This window comes from Culex pipiens, chromosome 1, assembly GCF_016801865.2.
Source record: "Culex pipiens pallens isolate TS chromosome 1, TS_CPP_V2, whole genome shotgun sequence".
Classification (NCBI taxonomy): Eukaryota; Metazoa; Arthropoda; class Insecta; order Diptera; family Culicidae; genus Culex; species Culex pipiens.
Genome location: NC_068937.1, coordinates 128,523,598 through 128,543,210, shown reverse-complemented (window position 1 = coordinate 128,543,210; position 19,613 = coordinate 128,523,598). Strand labels below are relative to the sequence as shown.

The 19,613-nt window shown below is 45.2% G+C and overlaps 7 protein-coding genes and 1 pseudogene across 7 annotated transcripts; 5 read left to right on the top strand and 3 right to left on the bottom strand.

Moving 5' to 3' along the window:
• The first annotated feature begins 242 nt into the window (after positions 1 to 242).
• Positions 243 to 2,281, top strand: LOC120423522 (lipase 3-like). Its single transcript, XM_039587370.2, has 2 exons — positions 243 to 1,674; positions 1,737 to 2,281. The coding sequence occupies exons 1-2, from the start codon at positions 832 to 834 to the stop codon at positions 2,127 to 2,129; spliced, it is 1,236 nt and encodes a 411-aa protein (XP_039443304.1). The 5' UTR covers positions 243 to 831; the 3' UTR covers positions 2,130 to 2,281.
• Positions 2,282 to 2,317: 36 nt separating this feature from the next.
• Positions 2,318 to 3,684, top strand: LOC120423525 (lipase 1-like). The gene is made up of 3 exons (XM_039587372.2): positions 2,318 to 2,437; positions 2,496 to 3,215; positions 3,276 to 3,684. Exons 1-3 carry the CDS (start codon positions 2,327 to 2,329, stop codon positions 3,663 to 3,665), a joined length of 1,221 nt encoding a protein of 406 aa, XP_039443306.1. The 5' UTR covers positions 2,318 to 2,326; the 3' UTR covers positions 3,666 to 3,684.
• Positions 3,685 to 3,837: 153 nt separating this feature from the next.
• LOC120423526 (lipase 1-like) lies at positions 3,838 to 5,171 on the top strand (annotated as a pseudogene).
• Positions 5,160 to 6,547, top strand: LOC120423523 (lipase 1-like). The gene is made up of 2 exons (XM_039587371.1): positions 5,160 to 5,401; positions 5,465 to 6,547. Exons 1-2 carry the CDS (start codon positions 5,303 to 5,305, stop codon positions 6,545 to 6,547), a joined length of 1,182 nt encoding a protein of 393 aa, XP_039443305.1. The 5' UTR covers positions 5,160 to 5,302.
• Positions 6,548 to 6,626: 79 nt separating this feature from the next.
• On the bottom strand, positions 6,627 to 7,841 carry LOC120423553 (lipase 1-like). The gene has a single exon (XM_039587397.2). The coding sequence runs from the start codon at positions 7,839 to 7,841 to the stop codon at positions 6,627 to 6,629; it is 1,215 nt and encodes a 404-aa protein (XP_039443331.1).
• A 221-nt stretch (positions 7,842 to 8,062) lies between these two features.
• Positions 8,063 to 9,597, top strand: LOC120423521 (lipase 3-like). The gene is made up of 2 exons (XM_039587369.2): positions 8,063 to 8,307; positions 8,374 to 9,597. The coding sequence occupies exons 1-2, from the start codon at positions 8,212 to 8,214 to the stop codon at positions 9,472 to 9,474; spliced, it is 1,197 nt and encodes a 398-aa protein (XP_039443303.1). The 5' UTR covers positions 8,063 to 8,211; the 3' UTR covers positions 9,475 to 9,597.
• A 137-nt stretch (positions 9,598 to 9,734) lies between these two features.
• Positions 9,735 to 12,257, bottom strand: LOC120423584 (lipase 1-like). Its single transcript, XM_039587444.2, has 2 exons — positions 11,249 to 12,257; positions 9,735 to 11,187 (listed from the first exon to the last, which is right to left on the bottom strand). The coding sequence occupies exons 1-2, from the start codon at positions 12,119 to 12,121 to the stop codon at positions 10,804 to 10,806; spliced, it is 1,257 nt and encodes a 418-aa protein (XP_039443378.1). The 5' UTR covers positions 12,122 to 12,257; the 3' UTR covers positions 9,735 to 10,803.
• A 98-nt stretch (positions 12,258 to 12,355) lies between these two features.
• Positions 12,356 to 14,111, bottom strand: LOC120423583 (lipase 1-like). Its single transcript, XM_039587442.2, has 2 exons — positions 12,867 to 14,111; positions 12,356 to 12,808 (listed from the first exon to the last, which is right to left on the bottom strand). Exons 1-2 carry the CDS (start codon positions 13,743 to 13,745, stop codon positions 12,419 to 12,421), a joined length of 1,269 nt encoding a protein of 422 aa, XP_039443376.1. The 5' UTR covers positions 13,746 to 14,111; the 3' UTR covers positions 12,356 to 12,418.
• Positions 14,112 to 19,613: the final 5,502 nt, after the last annotated feature.

Sequence of the window (19,613 nt, the reverse complement as noted above, 5' to 3'; positions counted from 1 at the left end):
ACCTTTTTTTCTTGTTTACGGTGTTAGACATTAACAAACGCACAGACATAAAACCATCATAAAACTAAAGTGTTGGGTTCCTTCGTTTCATTTTAGAATTTTATTTTTAATATGAATATAAAAAAAAACGCGTTTTAATATTTTTACGCGCAATGTAAACAATAACAATAACAAGCCCGTTTTGTTTGGCTGGCCATTTCTGTACATTGTCCTAAAATTTAGTTGAATTTAAGACAAAATGTAAACAGTAGGACTGCATTCAAGAGTGACAAAACGGCCTCTGAATGAAATTCCTTTGGGCATGTTGTCCCCCTTCAAGATGTGCCAAGATATCACGATTTGATCGTAAGGAGTGACAAAATTGCGATGTACAACATACAAAATGGTCCCAATTGGAAAAGTGACTTTCCCCGTACAAAATCTTATGGAAAAAGTGCCTGGCTTGGGAAGCTCGAGTTTCCGTCCAATCGAGCTAATGTTCGGAACCAAGGCTCAGTAATACCCATACCATTTAGCCCTGCAACGATCAACGAAAAGTCAAATTTGTTCCACTCCAAAGATCAGTAAATCGAAGAAAAAAGTTCTCTTCTCTCGACGTTTCCACCCGTTACAGCAAGCCAGCAAGTGCACACGAAGAAATGTCCTCGCGAAGATCACGATCGCGACATTGACCGTGCCGTTGAAAATCCAGTTTTTTAGCGCGCGGGTAGCGCTCAACTTGCCCGGTCAACGATTATTACCACGACGAGATGTTTAAGTTGGCTGAACTTGCAGATTTGAGCTCAGTGTCCGCTCCAGTTCTTGTCGGGAAGGTGGATCGTACGGTTCGCGATGGGGGTTGCTAATAGGTGGTGGGTGATCTTGCACTTGTTAGGTTGGATGATTGTCGCGAGTGGTGGGTCGGAGTTGGATGAAAATTTGGTGGAGGGTTGGTTCAACGACGAGGACACGGAACTGTTGGTGCCGGAGTTGATCACCAAGTACGGGTACAAGGTCGAAGGCCACACGGTGATCACCGAGGATGGGTACGTGCTGAAGATGTTTCGGATTCCGCCAAAAAGGCAATCGATGTTGAAGAGGAAACCAGTGCTGTTGGTTCATGGAGTGCTTGCTAGTTCGGCGGACTATGTGATCAGTGGTCCGAATAGTAGTCTGGCGTACCTGCTGTCGGACAACGGCTACGACGTCTGGTTGGCGAATGTGCGAGGATCGCGTTATTCCAAGGAGCACACCACGTTGCCGGTTGAGTCAAAAGAGTACTGGGACTTTACGTGGCACGAAATTGGGTACTACGATCTACCGGCTATGATCGACCACGTTTTGAACGTTACCAACTCCGAGAAGCTATTTTACATTGGTCACTCACAAGGAACGATCGTGTACTTTGTGATGACCAGCACTCGGCCGGAATATAACGACAAAATCGCCCTAATGACTGCCCTCTCCCCGGCAGTTGGTCTACAGCACGTCCGGAGTCCGATCCTGCGCTTTTTGCTCAACAATGTGGACAAGATCAAGAAGATCTTCGACGCGTTAAATATCCACGAGTTTATGCCGTACAGCAATCAGCGTCTTCCACTCGTTCGAGCTCTCTGCCAACCGGATGTGAGGAATAACCCTTGCGTTCGCGTTCTTGAGCTAGTGGCCGGTCCAAATCGCGCTATGCTAGATCCGGTAATCAAACCACAGTGACATCCCGATCTTGTACGATCTTCATTAAGGTTTCATTTTTCCAGCGATTAGTTCTAACCTACCAAGGTCACTTTCCCCAGGGAGCCTCCGTCAAGCAGATGCTGCACCACGCCCAGGTCGTCAACGGCGGGGGACGCTTCCGACAGTTTGACTATGGCTGGGAGGGTAATTGGGAAAGGTACGGCAGTTTGGAACCTCCGGCGTACAATTTGACTGCCTCAACCGCTCCGGTGCTAATTTATTACGGCCTGAACGACTGGATGGTTCACCCGAGGGACGCGCAAAGGTTTTCCAAACAACTGCCAAGTGTGATCGCCGCGGTTCCCGTTGCCAACCGGAAGTTCACCCACATGGACTTTATGTTGGCGAAAAACGTGCGAAAGGAGCTGTACGAGAAGATCTTACCGGTGCTCGAGAAGTATGACCGGGTGCGGTAGCATAACCTGTGATATCTTAGAATAAAATAATTAAAGCAAAGAACTAGTCCATAACATTTTGTTGAGTTTCTCGATTGTGGTAAGATCCTGTTGACCTTTCCCATTTTGATGCAATTTCCATCCAGTTTTTCGCTGCTCCAGAATGAGGTAGATCAGTTCTGGTTGGACCTTCGAATTGAACGGATCGTTTCGTCGCGATGCGCGCTACTGCTTGGTGGTTGATTTGGCAGTTGGCTGTTGCCACGATCGCGGGCGATCGTGAACAGTTTAAGTACGGAGTAGACGACGAGGACGCGGAACTGACCGTCGTGAGTAGAGGATCGCTTAATTTTCTAGAATGTGGCTTGATCGTTTCCCGAATTTCAGCCGGAAGTGATCATCAAGTACGGGTACAAGGTTGACGATCACACGGTGATCACCGAGGATGGGTACGTGCTGAAGATGTTTCGGATATTGCCGAAGCAACAAACGATCGTTAGGAGGAAGCCTGTTCTGTTGGTTCATGGAATTTGGAATAGTTCGGCGAACTTTGTGCTCAATGGTTCCAGCAGTTTTGCGTTCCTGCTGGCCCTAGCTGGATACGACGTGTGGTTGGCGAATCTCCGAGGAACGCGTTATTCAAACGAGCATATCAAGATACCGGGTAACTCAAAAGAGTACTGGAACTTTTCCTGTCACGAGATTGGGTATTACGATCTACCGGCTATGATCGACCACGTGGTGATGGTATCCGATTCGGAGACGGTATTCTACGTTGGTTACTCGCAAGGAACTACCGTGTACTTTATCATGACCAGCACTCGTCCGGAGTATAACAACAAAATCGCCCTCATGATTGCTATTACTCCAGCAAATTTGTGGAAGCGCCTTCGAAATCCAGCACTGAGGATCGTACAGTCTCTTTTCCAACCCGGTACCAATACGATCCTGATGTTCACGGATGTGCTGAACGTCTTCCAGTTCTTACCGTATAACGGAAATTTTCTTCGAATTGGACGGTTGCTCTGTCATCCGGATGTGAAGAATAACTTGTGTCTCCAATTGATTGTATTGGTCGCCGGTCACCATCTGGAAGGATCGAATCCGGTACATTCAAAACCATCACCCCAATCAATTCAAAATGCTTACTGAAATCCTTCGTTACAGCGATCGGCACTAACATATCTAGGTCACTACCCACAAGGTACCCCCGTCAAGCAAGTGCTACACATTGCTCAGTTAATCAGCAACGGAGGAAAGTTCCGACAGTTCGACTATGGCCACGACGGTAACCTGGAAAAGTACGGCAGTTGGGAACCTCCGGCGTACAATCTAACGGCATCAACAGCTCCAGTCGTAATTTATTATGGCCTGAACGACTTGTTGGTTCATCCCAGGGATGTCCAAGAGCTGTCCCGAATGCTTCCACATGTAATCGCCACAATTCCCATTGCCGACCGGAAGTTCAACCACGTGGACTTTTTGTTGGCGAAGAATGTTCGTGAGGTGCTTTATGATAAGATTGTACAAACGCTGGAGGAGTTCAGTGCAAAATAAAAATACCTGTTCCCAAGACCTTGCCCTTCGTCACTCAATGGAAATTCTGCACAACTGGTTGGTCATTCAACAATTACGTGATATCCTACAGTACGTTCGATTTTAACTTCTACTCCAGAATAAGGTAGGTCAGTTCTTTTTGGAATGTTGAGTTGAAAGGAGTTTCGTCACGATGCTCGCTCATACTTGGTGGTTGATCTTGTATCTGACCGGCGCGATCACCGCGACTGGTGATATTACGTTCAGTAAAGACGCAGAACTGTTGGTCGTGAGTGAAATTTTGTAAAATCCTGGCAGGTAGTTTGATCTATTCCCGATTTTCAGCCGGAACTGATCGTCAAGTACGGGTATAAGGGTGAGGATCACTCGGTGATCACCGAGGATGGGTACGTGCTGAAGATGTTCCGGATATTGCCGAGGCGACAAACGATCGTCAAGAAGAAGCCTGTGCTGTTAGTTCATGCCCTTCTGGCTAGTTCAGCGGACTATGTAATCAGTGGTCCGAACAGTAGCCTGGCATACCTACTGTCCGACAACGGTTACGACGTCTGGTTGGCAAACCTGCGAGGATCGCACTACTCCAAGGACCACCTCAAGCTACCAGTTGAGTCCAAAGATTACTGGGACTTTTCCTGGCACGAAATGGGATACTACGATGTACCGGCCATGATCGATCACATGTTGAGCGTAACCAACTCCAAGAAGTTGTTCTACATCGGACACTCGCAAGGTGTTACGCTGTATTTCATAATGCCCGCAACTCGTCCGGAGTTCAACGACAAGATCGCCCTCATGACCGGCAGTTTTCTGGAAGCACGATCCTAAAGATGATAAAGCCCTTCGTACGGCCCGGTGCGGATACGATCAGGATGATCCTCACTGCGTTGAAGATCTTCGAGTTCCTGCCGTACAACGAAGCTGGTCTTAGAATTGTTCAACCTCTCTGCCGACCCGAAGTGAGACATAACGTGTGCGTTCAAATGCTTGGAGTCCTGGCAGGTCCACATCCAGACGGAACTGATCCGGTAGGTTCAGATACTTCCATCCTAATATTTCTAGATTCTCACTTCTATCCATTGTTCCAGAATTTGATCCTGTCATATCTAGGTCACATTCCACAGGGTGCATCCGTCAAGCAGGTGTTACACTTTGCTCAGTTGGCTAGCAACGGAGGAAAGTTCCGTTGGTTTGACTATGGCCGGAGGGGTAACCTGACTGCCTCAACCGCTCCAGTTCTAATCTACTACGGATTGAACGATTGGTTAGTCCACCCTAAGGACGCCCAAAAGCTGCCCTCTGTACTGCCACGTGTGATCGCCACGATTCCCGTCGCTGACCGGAAGTTCAACCACGTGGACTTTGTGTTGGCGAAGAATGTCCGCGAGGTGCTCTACGAGAAGATTTTAACAATGCTGGACAAGTTTGACCAATAAAACATTGTACTCAAACATTCTCGTTGCGTTTCAATGCAGTCCAGTTTTTTTCAACGATCAGGCCTACTGCGACCAGCTGATTCATTTTCGATTACTGCAATGTCCTTCAATTGGCTTGAATTTTGCAGCATTCGGTACAATCCCAGAACGAGACGGTAGGTCAGTTCTGATTGTAACGCCGGTTTGAAAGGTGGTGTTGTCGCGATGTACAACACTACTTGGTGGTTGATCGTGCCCTTGATCTTCACTGCCGCGGGTATTCAAAGTTCGCAACGGGACGACGAAGATGCGGAATTGTTGGTTGTGAGTTTTTTTTTAAGTTAATGCATTTTTCTTTTGGGTTGCTGATCAATTTTAAATTTTCAGCCGGAACTGATCGTCAAGTACGGGTACAAGGTCGAAGATCACACCGTGATCACCGAGGATGGCTACGTCCTTAAAGTGTTTCAAATGCCTCCGAGACAACGATCGTGCGTTAAAAAGAAACCAGTGCTTTTGGTCCACGGCCTACTGTCCAGTTCAGCCGATTATGTGTTCGGTGGTCCAAACAGTAGCCTGGCTTATCTGTTGTCCGACAACGGTTACGACGTCTGGCTGGCAAATATGCGCGGATCACGGTACTCCAGAGAACACCTGAGGCTTCCGGTTCAGTCCAAAGAGTACTGGGACTTTTCCTGGCATGAGATAGGACAGTACGATCTACCGGCCATAATCGACCTCGTACTCAACGCTACCAACTTCAATAAGCTTTTCTACATCGGCCACTCGCAAGGCGTCACGGAGTATTTCGTTATGGCTAGTATTCTTCCGGAATACAACAACAAAATCGCCCTCATGACGGGACTTTCTCCAGCGGTTGCCCAAACGCGCTTCAGGAGTCCAATCTTAAGCTTCGCATGTAATTATGCTCATACGATCAAGAAAACAATCGATTTTTACAAAATCTACGAGTTCCTGCCGCAAAGTAAACTGTATCGATCTTTTTGCCAAACAAAAGGATTACATGACCTATGCCTTCGACTTTATGGGTTGATATTCGGTCCGCACCCCGAAGAAACTGATCGGACTTTGCTCCTAAGATATCTAGCAAACTTCCCCCAAGGATCCTCGTTTAACCAGTTGTTACACTATGCTCAGGTTGCGGCAAGTGGAGGTCGCTTCCAGTGGTTCGACTACGGACGGAAGGGAAACCTGGAAAAGTACGGAAGTTTGGAACCTCCGGCGTACAATCTGACTGCCGCAACCGCTCCGGTGCTAATTTTTTACGGGTTGAACGATTGGATGGTTCATCCAAAAGATGCCCAGAAATTTTCCACAATGCTACCCAATCTCATCGCCGCGGTTCCCGTTGCCAACCGGAAGTTTAACCACATGGACTTTATGCTGGCGACAAATGTCCGGAAGGTGCTCTACGAGAAGATGCTGTTGATGCTTCACAAGTACAACTAAGAATACAAGGATCAGAGAACAACGACTTTAGTTTTCCGTCCACAACAAAATCATTCAATAAATTTATTACCAAAACAATTTAAACCGAACCATACCGCCGAACGTTCCCCAGAATCTCCTCGTACAGCAGCGTCCGCACGTCCTTGGCGAACAAAAAGTCCAAATGGTTGAACGTCTCCATGCGCACCTGCCGGTACCCGGCCAGATTCCCAATCCCCCGGGACAGCCGCTCAACGTCCACCGGAACGGCCAGGTAGTCGTTCAGCGCGTAGTAAAACACCACCGGAGCGGTCACCTGCGTCAGATTATAAACCGGCGGGTCAGCCGTCCCATACACGAACCGATTCTTGATCGTGCCGTGATCGTACTGCCGAAACTTCCCACTCCTAACGCCCTGCGCATAGTGTACGATCTGCTTGGTGGACGCTCCGGCCGGCGTGTGTCCCATCAGGATGGGGATCAGCTTTAGGTCGACCTGGTCCGGGTTGGCGCCGGCCAGCTGAAACAGCACGTTCAGGCAGAGGTTGTTGGAGATTTGGGTCGTGCACAGGAGCTTGGAGATGTCGTGCAGGATGGCGTTGCTCGGGGCGAACTCGGCGACGCCGAACGTTTCAAACAGGGCGGCCAGCGTGTCCTGGAAGAGGGACATGATCCGCAGCAGCGGACTCTGCATGTTCGCCGTGAAGGCTACAGGGGCAAGGGCTTGGGCTAGGGCGATCTTGGCGTTGTACTCGGGACGGGTCGAGGTCATCACGAAGAAGCTGGTGGTACCTTGGGAATGACCGATGTAGTGAAGTTTCGACCTGCCGGTCTTTTCGAGTACGTAATCGATTGAAGCTGGCAGGTCGTAGAAGCCGATCTCGTGCCAGGAAAATTGCCAAAAGGCGAACATTTTCGGGGTTAGGGTGCGATGCTTCCGAGAGTACCGATTCCCGCGGGCGTTCCCCAACCAAACGTCGTAACCTTGATCAGCTAGCAAATACGCCAAGCCGTTTCCAGGACCAATGGAAACCCAATCGGCGGAGCTACACAGCAGTCCGTGCATGAGCAGCACGACGGGAGCTCCCGGTTTGGGAATCCGGTGCAGTTCCAGGATGTAACCGTCTTCGGTGGTGGCGTGATGCACTTCGGCGCCATAGCCGTACTTCAGAATCAGCTGCGGAACGGACAGGTGTGCATCCTCGGCGTCCACTTGAAAGTGTCGAGTCGCTGAGATGTTACGGGCCGTCGGGACTCCACACGCCCAGCTGATAAGGGCCAGCAGGATGGGGATTGATGGAAGTAGTTGCGCCATGATTGCAGCTGCAGAACTGAGTGATGAGTCCGGTTCCCGCCATAGGTTTTAAATAGTTCCGAGCAAAAGGGGTTAAAGTTGGATTAGTTTTGAGGGTACTTGAGACGTCACAGGGCTTGAAGTGGTGCGCGCAGCTGTTGGTCGGTGAAAGCGGATTGCACTGGAAATTTTGGCGCAGGTATTTTACGACCCCCTAAATCTTACAGAAGTCGGACCAATCGATAAGCCCGGGGAGTCCAAATTGAATCTTATCGTCGGTGATGACGGCATCGACGTGGGGTGGCCAGTTCGTTATCTCACGCTTTATAAGTAGACCCCTGCGAACCATTTGGTACAGTTTAATTTTTTAACCCAAGGCGATACACATAGAATGAAACAGGTGTTGTTGGTCTTTGCCACTCTAGTGCTTGTTGGAGTCAACAGTCAAATACATCCGGATATTATAGAGGATGCGCATTTAGATGCGGTAAGTCACCGCTGGTGAGCCACTTGGAGTATCGGCTTTATTAATAGCTCCTTATTTTTTCTACAGCTTGGATTACTGAGAAAATACGGTTACCCCGCTGAGGAACACATCCTAGAGACTGACGATGGCTACCTCCTTGGACTGCACCGGTGCCCGGGCAGTCCAATGTCCCCACCGGCACCCGGAAAGCCCGTAGTCCTGCTGCAGCATGGCATGTTGAGCTCGTCCGCCGATTACATCCTGATGGGACCGCAGACCAGTCTGGTGTACATGCTGGCCGACGCCGGTTACGATGTCTGGATTGGAAATGCTCGCGGAAATCGGTACTCGAACCGTCATCGCACCCGGAACAACTCAACTCAACAGTTTTGGGACTTTTCGTGGCACGAGGTCGGCTCGATCGACGTGCCCAACATGATCGACTTCATCTTGGCCCGTACTGGCGAGACGGCTCTGCAGTACGTTGGACATTCCCAGGGAACCACCGTGTTCTGGGTCATGATGTCGCAGCATCCGTACTACAACCGTCGCATCAAGAGTGCCCACATGTTGGCTCCGGCAGCTTACATGCACCACACGCGCAGCCCTTACGTGATCTTCCTGGCGACGTTCCTTCACACTACGGAGTTGATGCTGCAGATGATGGGAACGTACTACTTCGCACCGACCTCCGAAATGGACATCCAGGGTGGACTCGACCGATGCCACGACGGAGCGCCCTTCCAGCAGATGTGCACGATCAACACGTTCTTGATCGCTGGCTTCAACTCGCAGGAGGTCAACTACACCATGCTACCGGTCATCCACGGACACTCCCCAGCCGGAGCATCCGCCAACCAGATGATCCATCACGCCCAAACGGTACGATCGCGCATCTTCCGGCAGTTTGACCACGGTGCCACGATCAACATGATCCGCTACGGTTCCATGGTCCCTCCGAGGTACAACTTTGACAACGTCCAAGCACCGACCCTCCTCTACCACTCCACCAATGACTGGCTGGCCGCCCCGGAGGACGTCGAACTTCTTCGCCGTGAACTGCCGAACGTCCACAAGACTTACCTGGTCTCGCAGCGCGAGTTCAACCACATGGACTTTATCTGGGCCATCAACGTGCGGCCGCTACTGTACGATGAACTACTGGCTGATTTGCGGGCGTACGCGTAGGCGCGTCCGTCACAAAGGACCACTTGACCTGCGGGTGGGAAAATCCGCTACTACCGTGTTTGCGTTTCTAGATAAGCAGATAAGCCTGGCTGGTGTGTCAATAAATAATGGTCACGCGACAGACTGATTAGATTGTAGCAGCAGATCAAAGGGAGGGAGGAAGAGGGGGGTTCACCACACCAATCAGACCCGCGGGTACAAGCGCCATATTGGGGGCTTATTTTTAGGCGAAATTGGGATTAGATTAAGTAAACAATGGAATTCGCTGGTCGACCGGAAAGTACGCTCTTATCTTAGATAATGAAAACGTTTTTTTATTTACAATGAAAGTGCGCTTGTTTCTCTTCTTATCACCACTGATAGTAATCCTGTTCCATCTGTCAATAATATCTCTAAATGCAAATCACAAACAATGTTTTCTATTTTTTCCCAATAGTCCTTAATGACCCAAGCGTTTCAATGTCAAATTTGTTTTCCCCCAGCAAACGTCGAACGCAAACAAAAAAATCTCCAATAAGCAAATGTAAATATTGAGTGTATACACCTCACACCTAATGTCAGTGTCTATCAGAGTAAGCGGGATACAGTCAATGTTTACATCTGGAGTTTTTTTTTGGGCTAATAAACAAAAAATCATTCTTGACTCTTTGGGTTAACGTAGAAAAAAAAGGCATGTTTGAATCAACAAAACATTTTGTTGATTCGAAAATCATCATTTTTTTTAATCAACGCTAAACGTCAAAGCAACTTTTTCAAAACAATCAAAGACTTTTGTGGAATTGAGAAAACCAAGGTATGTCTTAACGCAAAATTTTTGTTGATTAATTTCAACAAAATTTCTACAAAACATTTTTTGCGGGTTTCTTTTAATACCCCTGACTGAAGGCGGTTTCAAAAAAAAAGCCAGAAAGAGAAAAATTAAAATTATGTTCATTGTATTATATGGTACTGAACACTGGTGGCTCCAGAGAATATCAAACAAGTCCTTCTTTTCAAGCTTGCTTGTCCTGAATAAACTCAGGAGGCACCATCAAAACGTGATTACACTTCATGTCTCACTGTCTACTGTGAGTACTGCTATCGTATAATATACTTCCAGCATACTTTGTTAAGCTCAATTACCCAGATCAATCAGCCTGTCCAACAGTAATTACCGATGTGTACAATTCGTCATATGAATAAATTACACAAACTTCTCACACCCCTTAATCAATCCGGTGCATCGTTAAACATATTGTTCTCTAACTTGCCCAAAGGAATTTGCCGTCACTCTCGAATCACAACCCGTTCCGTTACATTGTTCACCGATTCCCACGATCGTCCGTCCGCCTAGTCGTTGAACCCGTCCAGCACCGGCATCAGCTTGTCGTACAGCTGTTCCCGGACGGTCTTCGCCGTAATGAAATCCAGATGATTGAACTGCTTGTCCCCAACCGGGTTCAGACCGACCACCCGCGGCAACTTCCGGGCAAACTGCTGCACATCCCGCGGGTGCACCAGCCAATCGTTCAGTGCGTAGTAGATCAACACGGGCGCGGAAGCGGCCGTCAGGTTGTACGAAGGCGGTTTCCAATTGCTGTACGTCTGCAGGTTGCCCTTCTTACCGTAGTCGTACCGCCGGAACAGCCCACTCCGGTTCAGCTGGATAAAGTGCATCAGCTGCTTGACGGAGGCGCCGGCCGGGGCGTGACCCAGGAAGGCTAGCATGAGTTTCTGAGGGAGGGGTTGGTCAATTAAGTTTTATTGGGGGGTTTCAGGCTTGAGGTTTGCTTACCCGATCGTACGCGTCCGGGTTTGGTCCGCAGATTTGGGATACCAACCGGTAGCAGATGCTTTCCTTCTCCTCCTTCGGACATATTGACTTGGCCAGTTGGTGATAATTTCTGTTGTACGCGAACACATCGTAGATTTCGAGGGCTTGCAGAAGCTGCTTCAGCGAATCAACGAGGTCCAGGGTGAGTCTACCAATTGGGCTGCGAATTCGCTTGAGGATCACCGCTGGGGAGAGGGCGGTCATTAGGGCGATCTTTTCGTTGTACTCGGGTCGTGAACTGCTCATTACGAAGTACACCGTGGTTCCTTGAGAGTGACCAACGTAATGAACTTTAGACACGTTACTGGTCGCCCGGATGTAGTCGATGATCGCCGGCAGATCGTAATATCCCATTTCGTGCCAGGAAAAGTCCCAATACTCTGGCGAATCTGGAGTTATGGAAGTGTGACCCTTGGAGTACCTGGTTCCACGCATGTTGGCTAACCACACTTCGTACCCTCGATCTGCAAGTAGGTACGCTAGACTGTTGTTCGGACCGGTTATCACGTAGTCCGCAGCACTTGTCATCAACCCGTGCACCATCAACACCGGATATAGACTCTTTTCCGGTAGTTGACGCGGAGCAATTCGGAACACCGTCAGCATGTACCCGTCGGACGAGATCACCGCGTGACTTTCAACCCGATACCCGTACTTGGTGATCAACTCCGGCACGGTCAACTCGCCGTCCTCGTCGTCTATCTGGAACCAACTGGCCTCGTCCTGGTCCTCCTTCTGCGGGATGTCATTCTCCGTAGTGTCAAGCTCGTTCTGTCCCAACACACTGCCAACAAGTACGATCAACATCCACCAGCCGATCATTCCGGAACTCATGGTTAGGTCCTGCCCGGTCAACTCCACACTCCCAACTGAACCCGGGCTCGCAATTAATCAAGCTATCATTCTAACAGCCGGGTTCTGAGCAGGCTGGTTAAAATGCCACTAAGCCGGCGTGCGCGCGCGAGCCGGTTAGTCGGGTGCGGGACTCTAATTAGTCTAACCCGGTGAGATAATCGGTGATCTCTCCCCAAAGTGAAAGGGTAGATTTATTAATAGAGTGCACGCAAATGTTGTAAAAAAGATGTATTGACGTAAAAAATATCACAGCACAATAACACAATTGCAATACTTCTAACACTTCCGGTTGTACTTGTCAAGCGTTGGCAGAATCTTCTCGTACAGCACCTTGCGGACATTTTTCGCCAACACAAAGTCCATGTGGTTGAACTGCCGGTCGGAGACGGCGATCGTATCGATTACCCGTGGTAACATCCGGGACAGGTCCCGCGGATTCTTGGGGTGAATCAACCAATCGTTGAGTCCGTAATAAATTAGCACCGGGGCGGTTGACGCAGTCAGGTTGTAGGCGGGTGGTTCAGGACGACCGTATTTTTGCAGGTTACGCTTCCGGCCGTAGTCGAATTGGCGGAACCGATTGCTCTGGAACACCTGGGCAAAGTGCAGCATCTGCTTGACGGAGGCACCCTGCGGGTAGTGACCTAGATATGACAGAACCAGACGCTGGAAAATTCACAGAATTAGTTTGATTTTTGGAAGTCGCGATCACAAAGCGTGTTACCGGATCTGTTCCGCCGGGATGCGGGCCGGCTGCCAATCCAAAGAGGAGGATACACCAATTTTTCTTCTCTTCCGGTTGGCAGAGGGCTCGACCTATCTGAAGACCGGCATCGTTGTACGGTAGGAACTCGTAAATTTTCAACGCATCGAGGATTTTCCTGATCGTGTCTACGTTGTCCAGCATGAAGCGCAAGATCGGACTCCGGACGTGCTTCAGGGTTACGGCCGGGGAGAGGGCAGTCATGAGGGCGATTTTGTCGTTGTATTCTGGTCGACTGCTGGACATCACAAAGTACACGGTAGTTCCTTGCGAGTGACCAATGTAGAATAGCTTGTTGGAGTTGGTTGCGTTCAAGACGTGGTCGATCATAGCCGGAAGGTCGTAGTATCCGATTTCGTGCCAGGTAAAGTCCCAGTACTCTTTTGACTCAACTGGTAACTTGGTGTGTTCTTTGGAGTACCGCGATCCTCGCACGTTTGCCAACCAGACGTCGTAACCGTTGTCGGACAACAGGTAAGCCAGACTAATGTTGGGCCCACTGACCACAAAGTCCGCTGAACTTGCCACCACACCGTGGACCAATAGAACGGGTAGCTTCTTTTCGATTGACTGTTGTCTTGGCGGAATCCGGAACATCTTCAGCACGTACCCATCATCGGTGACCACCGTGTGTCCTTCAACCTTGTACCCATATTTGACGACCAGCTCCGGCACAAGCAACTCCGCGTCATCCTCCTCCAACTTCAACCACTTGTTCGGCTTGACAAACGTCAACTCGTTACTGCTAACTTCAAACTCGTCCACCGGAACAGATCCTCCACTGACAAGAATCAACCCGCCTACAAGGCAACAACAGCCGATCCAGGTCGCGTCAACCATCTCCAATCAATCCAACGTTCTGAACAGAACTGATCTAGTCATCCTGGAGAGTTCAGCGCTGTAATCCACCTCGAGTGGTGCAAGTTCATCCAACAGGTCAACCGGCACCGTACACCGTAATAGTCACGGTAATCAAGCTACTACGATCGGTGTACTCTCGCCGGTACTACTCGCAAAACCCGTTGAAAAACTGGATTTCCACTAAGCAGGCGTGTGCGCGTCATACCGGTAAGGTCAGCACCTGGGCTATATGTTACGAACGGATCCTCGCGGCCCGAGATTTCCTTCCGCATTGCACGGTGTTCATGAGAAAATTTCTGATATAAATTTAAATAAAACGGTCATTGTAGATCCAAAGTCTAGATAAAATTTCGGATGACGATGCAATTACTTGTATGTTTACTTATTTAAGCCCTTTTGAAACATAAGTGTCCATTTGATCTTATTTAGCACAGCACTAGTGCAATGTAATGTATTCTACGTGGACGAACGAGATCAGAAGGGGTCATAAAACTCAAATGACACAGTACATGGTCAAGTTTAATATCAAGTGCAATAAAAAAAATGCACAGGAAAAATGTTTCAATTTAGTACAGGCACATTCAGAATCACTGCGAGTTCGTCAAAACCTAACATTTCAACGTCGTCGAGAATAAACAAAAACGAAAGCACACAATGTAAACAATAACAAACACGTTTTGTTTGGCTGACAATTACGGGCATTGTCCCGAAGTTTGGCTGAAGTTGGTTGCTGGAGTCCCGAGTTATGATTACAAATGTTTACAAATGTAGTCTAACTCGTACGTGCGTCAAGCGCGTTTTGACCTGAAATCCCTTTGGCCAGTTGTCGCACTTACATCAATTTTCAGGGAGTGACAAGATAGCACGACAAGATTGAAACTATTTTTTTTTGACAAAAATGCACGGAGTTTTTTCGGATTTCATTGAATATCTCAGGATTCAAATCGTATTTTGGGGCACGTATGACAAGTTAGCACGACGGGGACGATTTAGTAGTTATTCGTAAAAGTGACAGATTTGGGGAAACATCCGAATTTGCTATTGTGTCACACCCTGATAATTACTAAATTACTTGATTTTGACGTTTTTGAATTTGCGTGTAGATTTTCAAAGTAAGATAAAAATAGTAAATGTATCTAAATCATACTAAGGCTTTCAGTCAAAAATTTACCAACACATTCAAAGTATGTTTACATGGCAGCTGCGGGTTTATTTGCACCAGATCTGCTATCTTTTTCCAGCAAAAGTCATCTCGAGCTCGCTCTTTGTTTGCATCAGGACACTGTTAAGAAGAGTTCGTAATTTTTGAGCTGTATATATTTTTTGCACTAGGCTTTCCAGGCCCAAATTTGTTTATAATTAAAATACAATCTATTTTTATTTCAAATTTCAACGAAATATGTTAATGCAAGTTCTCAGCATCGGCGAGCAAGCACCCAAACTGCTTGACTAGCAGAATATTCCACTCAGATAACGACAAAAAAAAAACTTGCATAACATTCCTATTGCGCAAGTGCATTTTTGCTCTCCGATGATATCTCGCCCCTGCAGCATCCCTTCGCTCAGCTGCAATCTCGCGAGTGTGCATCTCGGAATTTGGCGCGAAACTCAATTTTATTCGCGCGCGCGAGAGAGCGCAAACAATTAAAAGTGCAGTTCTCACAGAGGCAGATGCATCTGCCGTGAATTGGGTGCAAGATTGATGACTAATGTCGAGAAGAGTATTTGAAAAGGGGGGAAATTTTTAAAATCCAACATTTCAACATGTATTTGTAATTTTGTTAAAAATGTAAAAAAAGAAACACATCAACCTAAATGTTAAGCCACTTTCAAAAACTAAGCTTAATTTTCACCCAGAGCCAGAACGCTAATCAAGAGAAAGTGCAATTGCACTCACCATCCCAGAGTGTGCACGGGGCAGCAGAAGTGTCCTCTTCCGATCCATTCGATCCCGGTCCCGGTAGGGATGCGCTCAGTTGTGACCACGTTTGGCAAGTTCACGCACAGCACACACACATTGTCGCAGGAAGGAATGGGCACATTTGCGGGGTACTTAATCCACCTGATGGTGATTGTTTCCACATTTACATTTTTTTGTCTACAAATTGTATATTGCAGTGCTTCCAGATTGCAAAAAAAAAAATTGGGATTTATTCAGCATTTAACCCTCAACTGATCAATTTTTTTCAATTTTATTTTTATTTTTCCCGAGATCGAGGTCATTTTGAGCAACTTTTGCTTTACGAAAAACTTTACTTCTCTTGTTTTTTTGTTTTTCTTGTTTTATTTTTAATATTTTAATTTTCATTTATCTTGTTTCGTTCATCTTTGTTTTTGATAGTATATGGCCTATTCTACCACCTCCTATCATTACATGCTGCCTTTCTAATTTTCCATGTTTTTAAAGTATTTTTTTTAAATTGATTGCTTGTTGTTCACTGCTGAGCAATTCTCTGAGATTTCGGTCATTCGATTTTTTTTTGTATTTTTTATTCCGGCTGAAACTTTTTTGGTGCCTTTGGTAAGCCCAAAGAAGCCATTTTGCATCATTAGTTTGTCCACATAATTTTCCATACAAATTTGGCAGCTGTCCATACAAAAATTATGTATGAAAATTGAAAAATCTATATCTTTTGAAGGAATTTTTTGATCGATTTGGTGTCTTTGGCAAAGTTGTAGGTATGGATATGGACTACACTAAAAAAATGATACACGGTAAAATTTTTTTTGATGATTTTTAATTTCACTTTTTGTCACTGAAACTTGATTTGCAAAAAAACACTATTTTTTATTTTTTTTTATTTCTTGATATGTTTTAGAGGACATCAAATGGCAACTTTTCAGAAATTTCCAGAATGGGCAAAAAATCTTTGGCCGAGATATGAAATATTTTCAACAAATTTAAATCAAGACTAACATTTCAAAGGACCAAAAATTCAATATTACGCCCTTTCGATATGTAAGTCTTGGTTTAAAATTCCGGAAATATTGTTTTTGAAAAGAACGGAAAATTTCACAAATGTTTCATAATTTGACATTGTAAATCGGACCATTAGTTGCTGAGATATCGACATTAGAAAATGGTGGGTTTTTTGGGTGAGACTCATGGTACGTTCGTTTGAGGGCTAGTTCCGCACTGAGTGCCGCACTCAGAGCTGTCAAAGTGTTTGTTTGAAGAAACTCGCGCTAGTTCCGCACGAGTTTCGCCGCCATCTTGGAACTGAAACTCTAGTGCCGCACTCGATATTTTTTCGGTTTCATGCGAATTCCATGCACACTGAAAAAGAATGTTCGTTTGAACCAAAACTGGCACCGACGAGTGTTTTTACAGTCGTAAAAACTTTTAAATCAGTGAGCAATGAGATTTTCAAAAACTGTAGCAGTAAAAGTTTTCATTTTCAAAACAAGAAAAAAACTTTTAATGTAGCAAATTTTAACAACTTTTTAATTCAAAAGTAAGTTACTTTTGTCATTACCGTAATATTTTTTTGTGTGTACCATTAGAAAACTTCAATTGTTTTGTTTTTAAACCATTGCAAGGCAATATCTCAGCAACTACCCAGTCACGAAATATTCTAGCAGAGCTTGTTCTGTCAGAATCCTGCTAGAACGGTGGAACATTTCTGCTAAAATGCTGTAAGAATATCCAGCTCTGTAAGAACTCTGTTAGAATCCTGCTAGAACGTCGTGACTGGGTAAGGGTCGTTTCAACAAAATCCGAAAAAGCAAAATATAAAGAATTTTCTCAGCTTTTCAAAAATATTTTTTTCAAAAGTGGTCAAACATGGGCACTATTTTTAAAAAAAATCAATAACTATTACTTTTTGAAAAAAGTCCTATAAAAATTGCAATAACTTGAAAACGGTGCAAATTTCACTAAAGTAGTTTTTGATTGCAAATTTGATTTTACATCGAAAAATGAAATTGAAAAATATTTGCGACCAATATTTCGATTTTTTGAAAAAAATCTGTGTTGATTCAGAAAATCATAACTCGATCAAAGATTTTTTGCCCATTCTGGAAATTTCTAAAAAGATGCCATTTAATGTCCTCTAAAACATATCAAAAAATTAAAAAAAAATAAAAATATCGTTTTTTTTTGTAAATCAAGTTTTAGTGACAAAAAGTTAAATTAAAAATCACCAAATTTTTTTACCGTGTACCTTTTTATCAGTGTAGTCTACATCCATACCAACAACTTTGCCGAAGACACCAAATTTTCACATACCATTTTTGTATGGACAGCTGCCAAATTTGTATGGAAAATTATATGGACAAACTAATGATGCAAAATGGCTTCTTTGGTTATATCGAAGGCACCAAAAAAGTTTCAGCCCGATTAAAAAATACAAAAATTGAATTTAAAGAAAAAGACCGATTCCGTAGAGAACTGCTCTGCTATAGAATGGCACCATAAACATTCAAAATTGTAAAAAAAAATGCGTAGAGGCATAGTCATAAAACAAGTCACACTTGCAACCCTAAAATTTTCTAAAATGTTAAGGTTTCTTCTTTCAAATGCTTTTTAAAGATCAAAAATTGGTAGAACAATTGATTTTTGGCGAATTTTTAGATCGAAGCCCGTCTAGAGGCGGGGTTGGGTTGTAGAGGGTTAATTTTAGCAAAACTTTGACGTTTAGCACAAACAACAAGTGCATGTGTGTTTTTATTTATTTGGATTAGAAATGTTCAAAAATGTGTTTCTTTGGAAGGAATTTTCTGATCATTTCGGTGTCTTCAACAAAGTTTTAGATATTAATTAAGCCGTTGCAAATATTTTTCAAAATTCTCCCCCTTCAAAATTTGTTCGAAAAATCAGGGGGTGAATTTTTTTTTCATGTAATCGGAAAATTTCAATGAAAATACACTCAACCCCCGGTGGTTAGCCCCTTTTCATTTGACACTTTTTTAGTTTGTACCCCGTTGGTTGGTCAAAGTCAATTTAAAAAGTGACGAACTGTCACTTTTTACACGGCGCTCACGCACACTATCAAAACAAACGTTTGGTAGTGTGTGTGAACTCCGTTTAAAAAGGGCAGGGGGTAGCGCAGAAGCCGCCATCTTGGAAGTTCAGATAACAAACACTGAGAATCAGTATTACACATATTACTTTGGTAACACGAAGTGTGTTATCCTGGTTAAACTCAAAAGTCCCATGCAAATGTGTAAAACCAAACTGGAAAATGTTTCATGCCGATTCTCAGTGTACGGGCGCACTGTTTGTTCGCAAAAAAAGCAAAACAGGAAATTCACTTTTTTCGATATGAATTTTCAGCCAATATTGGGATGGAATCTTCAAGGATATGATAGAACTTGCCATCAGCAACACAATTCTCGTGTTTTTTCAGATATTTATCGTTTGAATTGCGGGAAATTTGAAAATCAAAAACCCAAACAATGATTTGTTATGGGCTACCATTTGACAGCTAGTGCTTTTGTTGTGGGCTCTCATTTGACAGCCTAGCTAATATAAAACAGTCGATATGCAGTTTGCTTTGGTCGAAATAGGGTTGCCATCCCCCCGAAAAGGGGTGTCAAACTAAAAAGTTTTGACAACAGTTGGTGTCAAACCATCGGGGTTTGAGTTTAAAAGTCTAATAAACTGAAAACAATCTAAAATGCCATTTCCGGCATTGATTACTATATTTCGCATGCTTAGGCTCGTTTGAGAATATTTTGAACTTTTATGAAATAACAATGTTCAGCGTCGCAAAAACTTTATATATATATTTTTCGTCAATGCTTTGACATTTTGGAAACTAATGATTGCAAAACAACTGGACAGGTGTAAAAACTTTTTTAAACTAAAGACTAAACATTAAAAAAAGTTTCATACCTCTTTTTTCG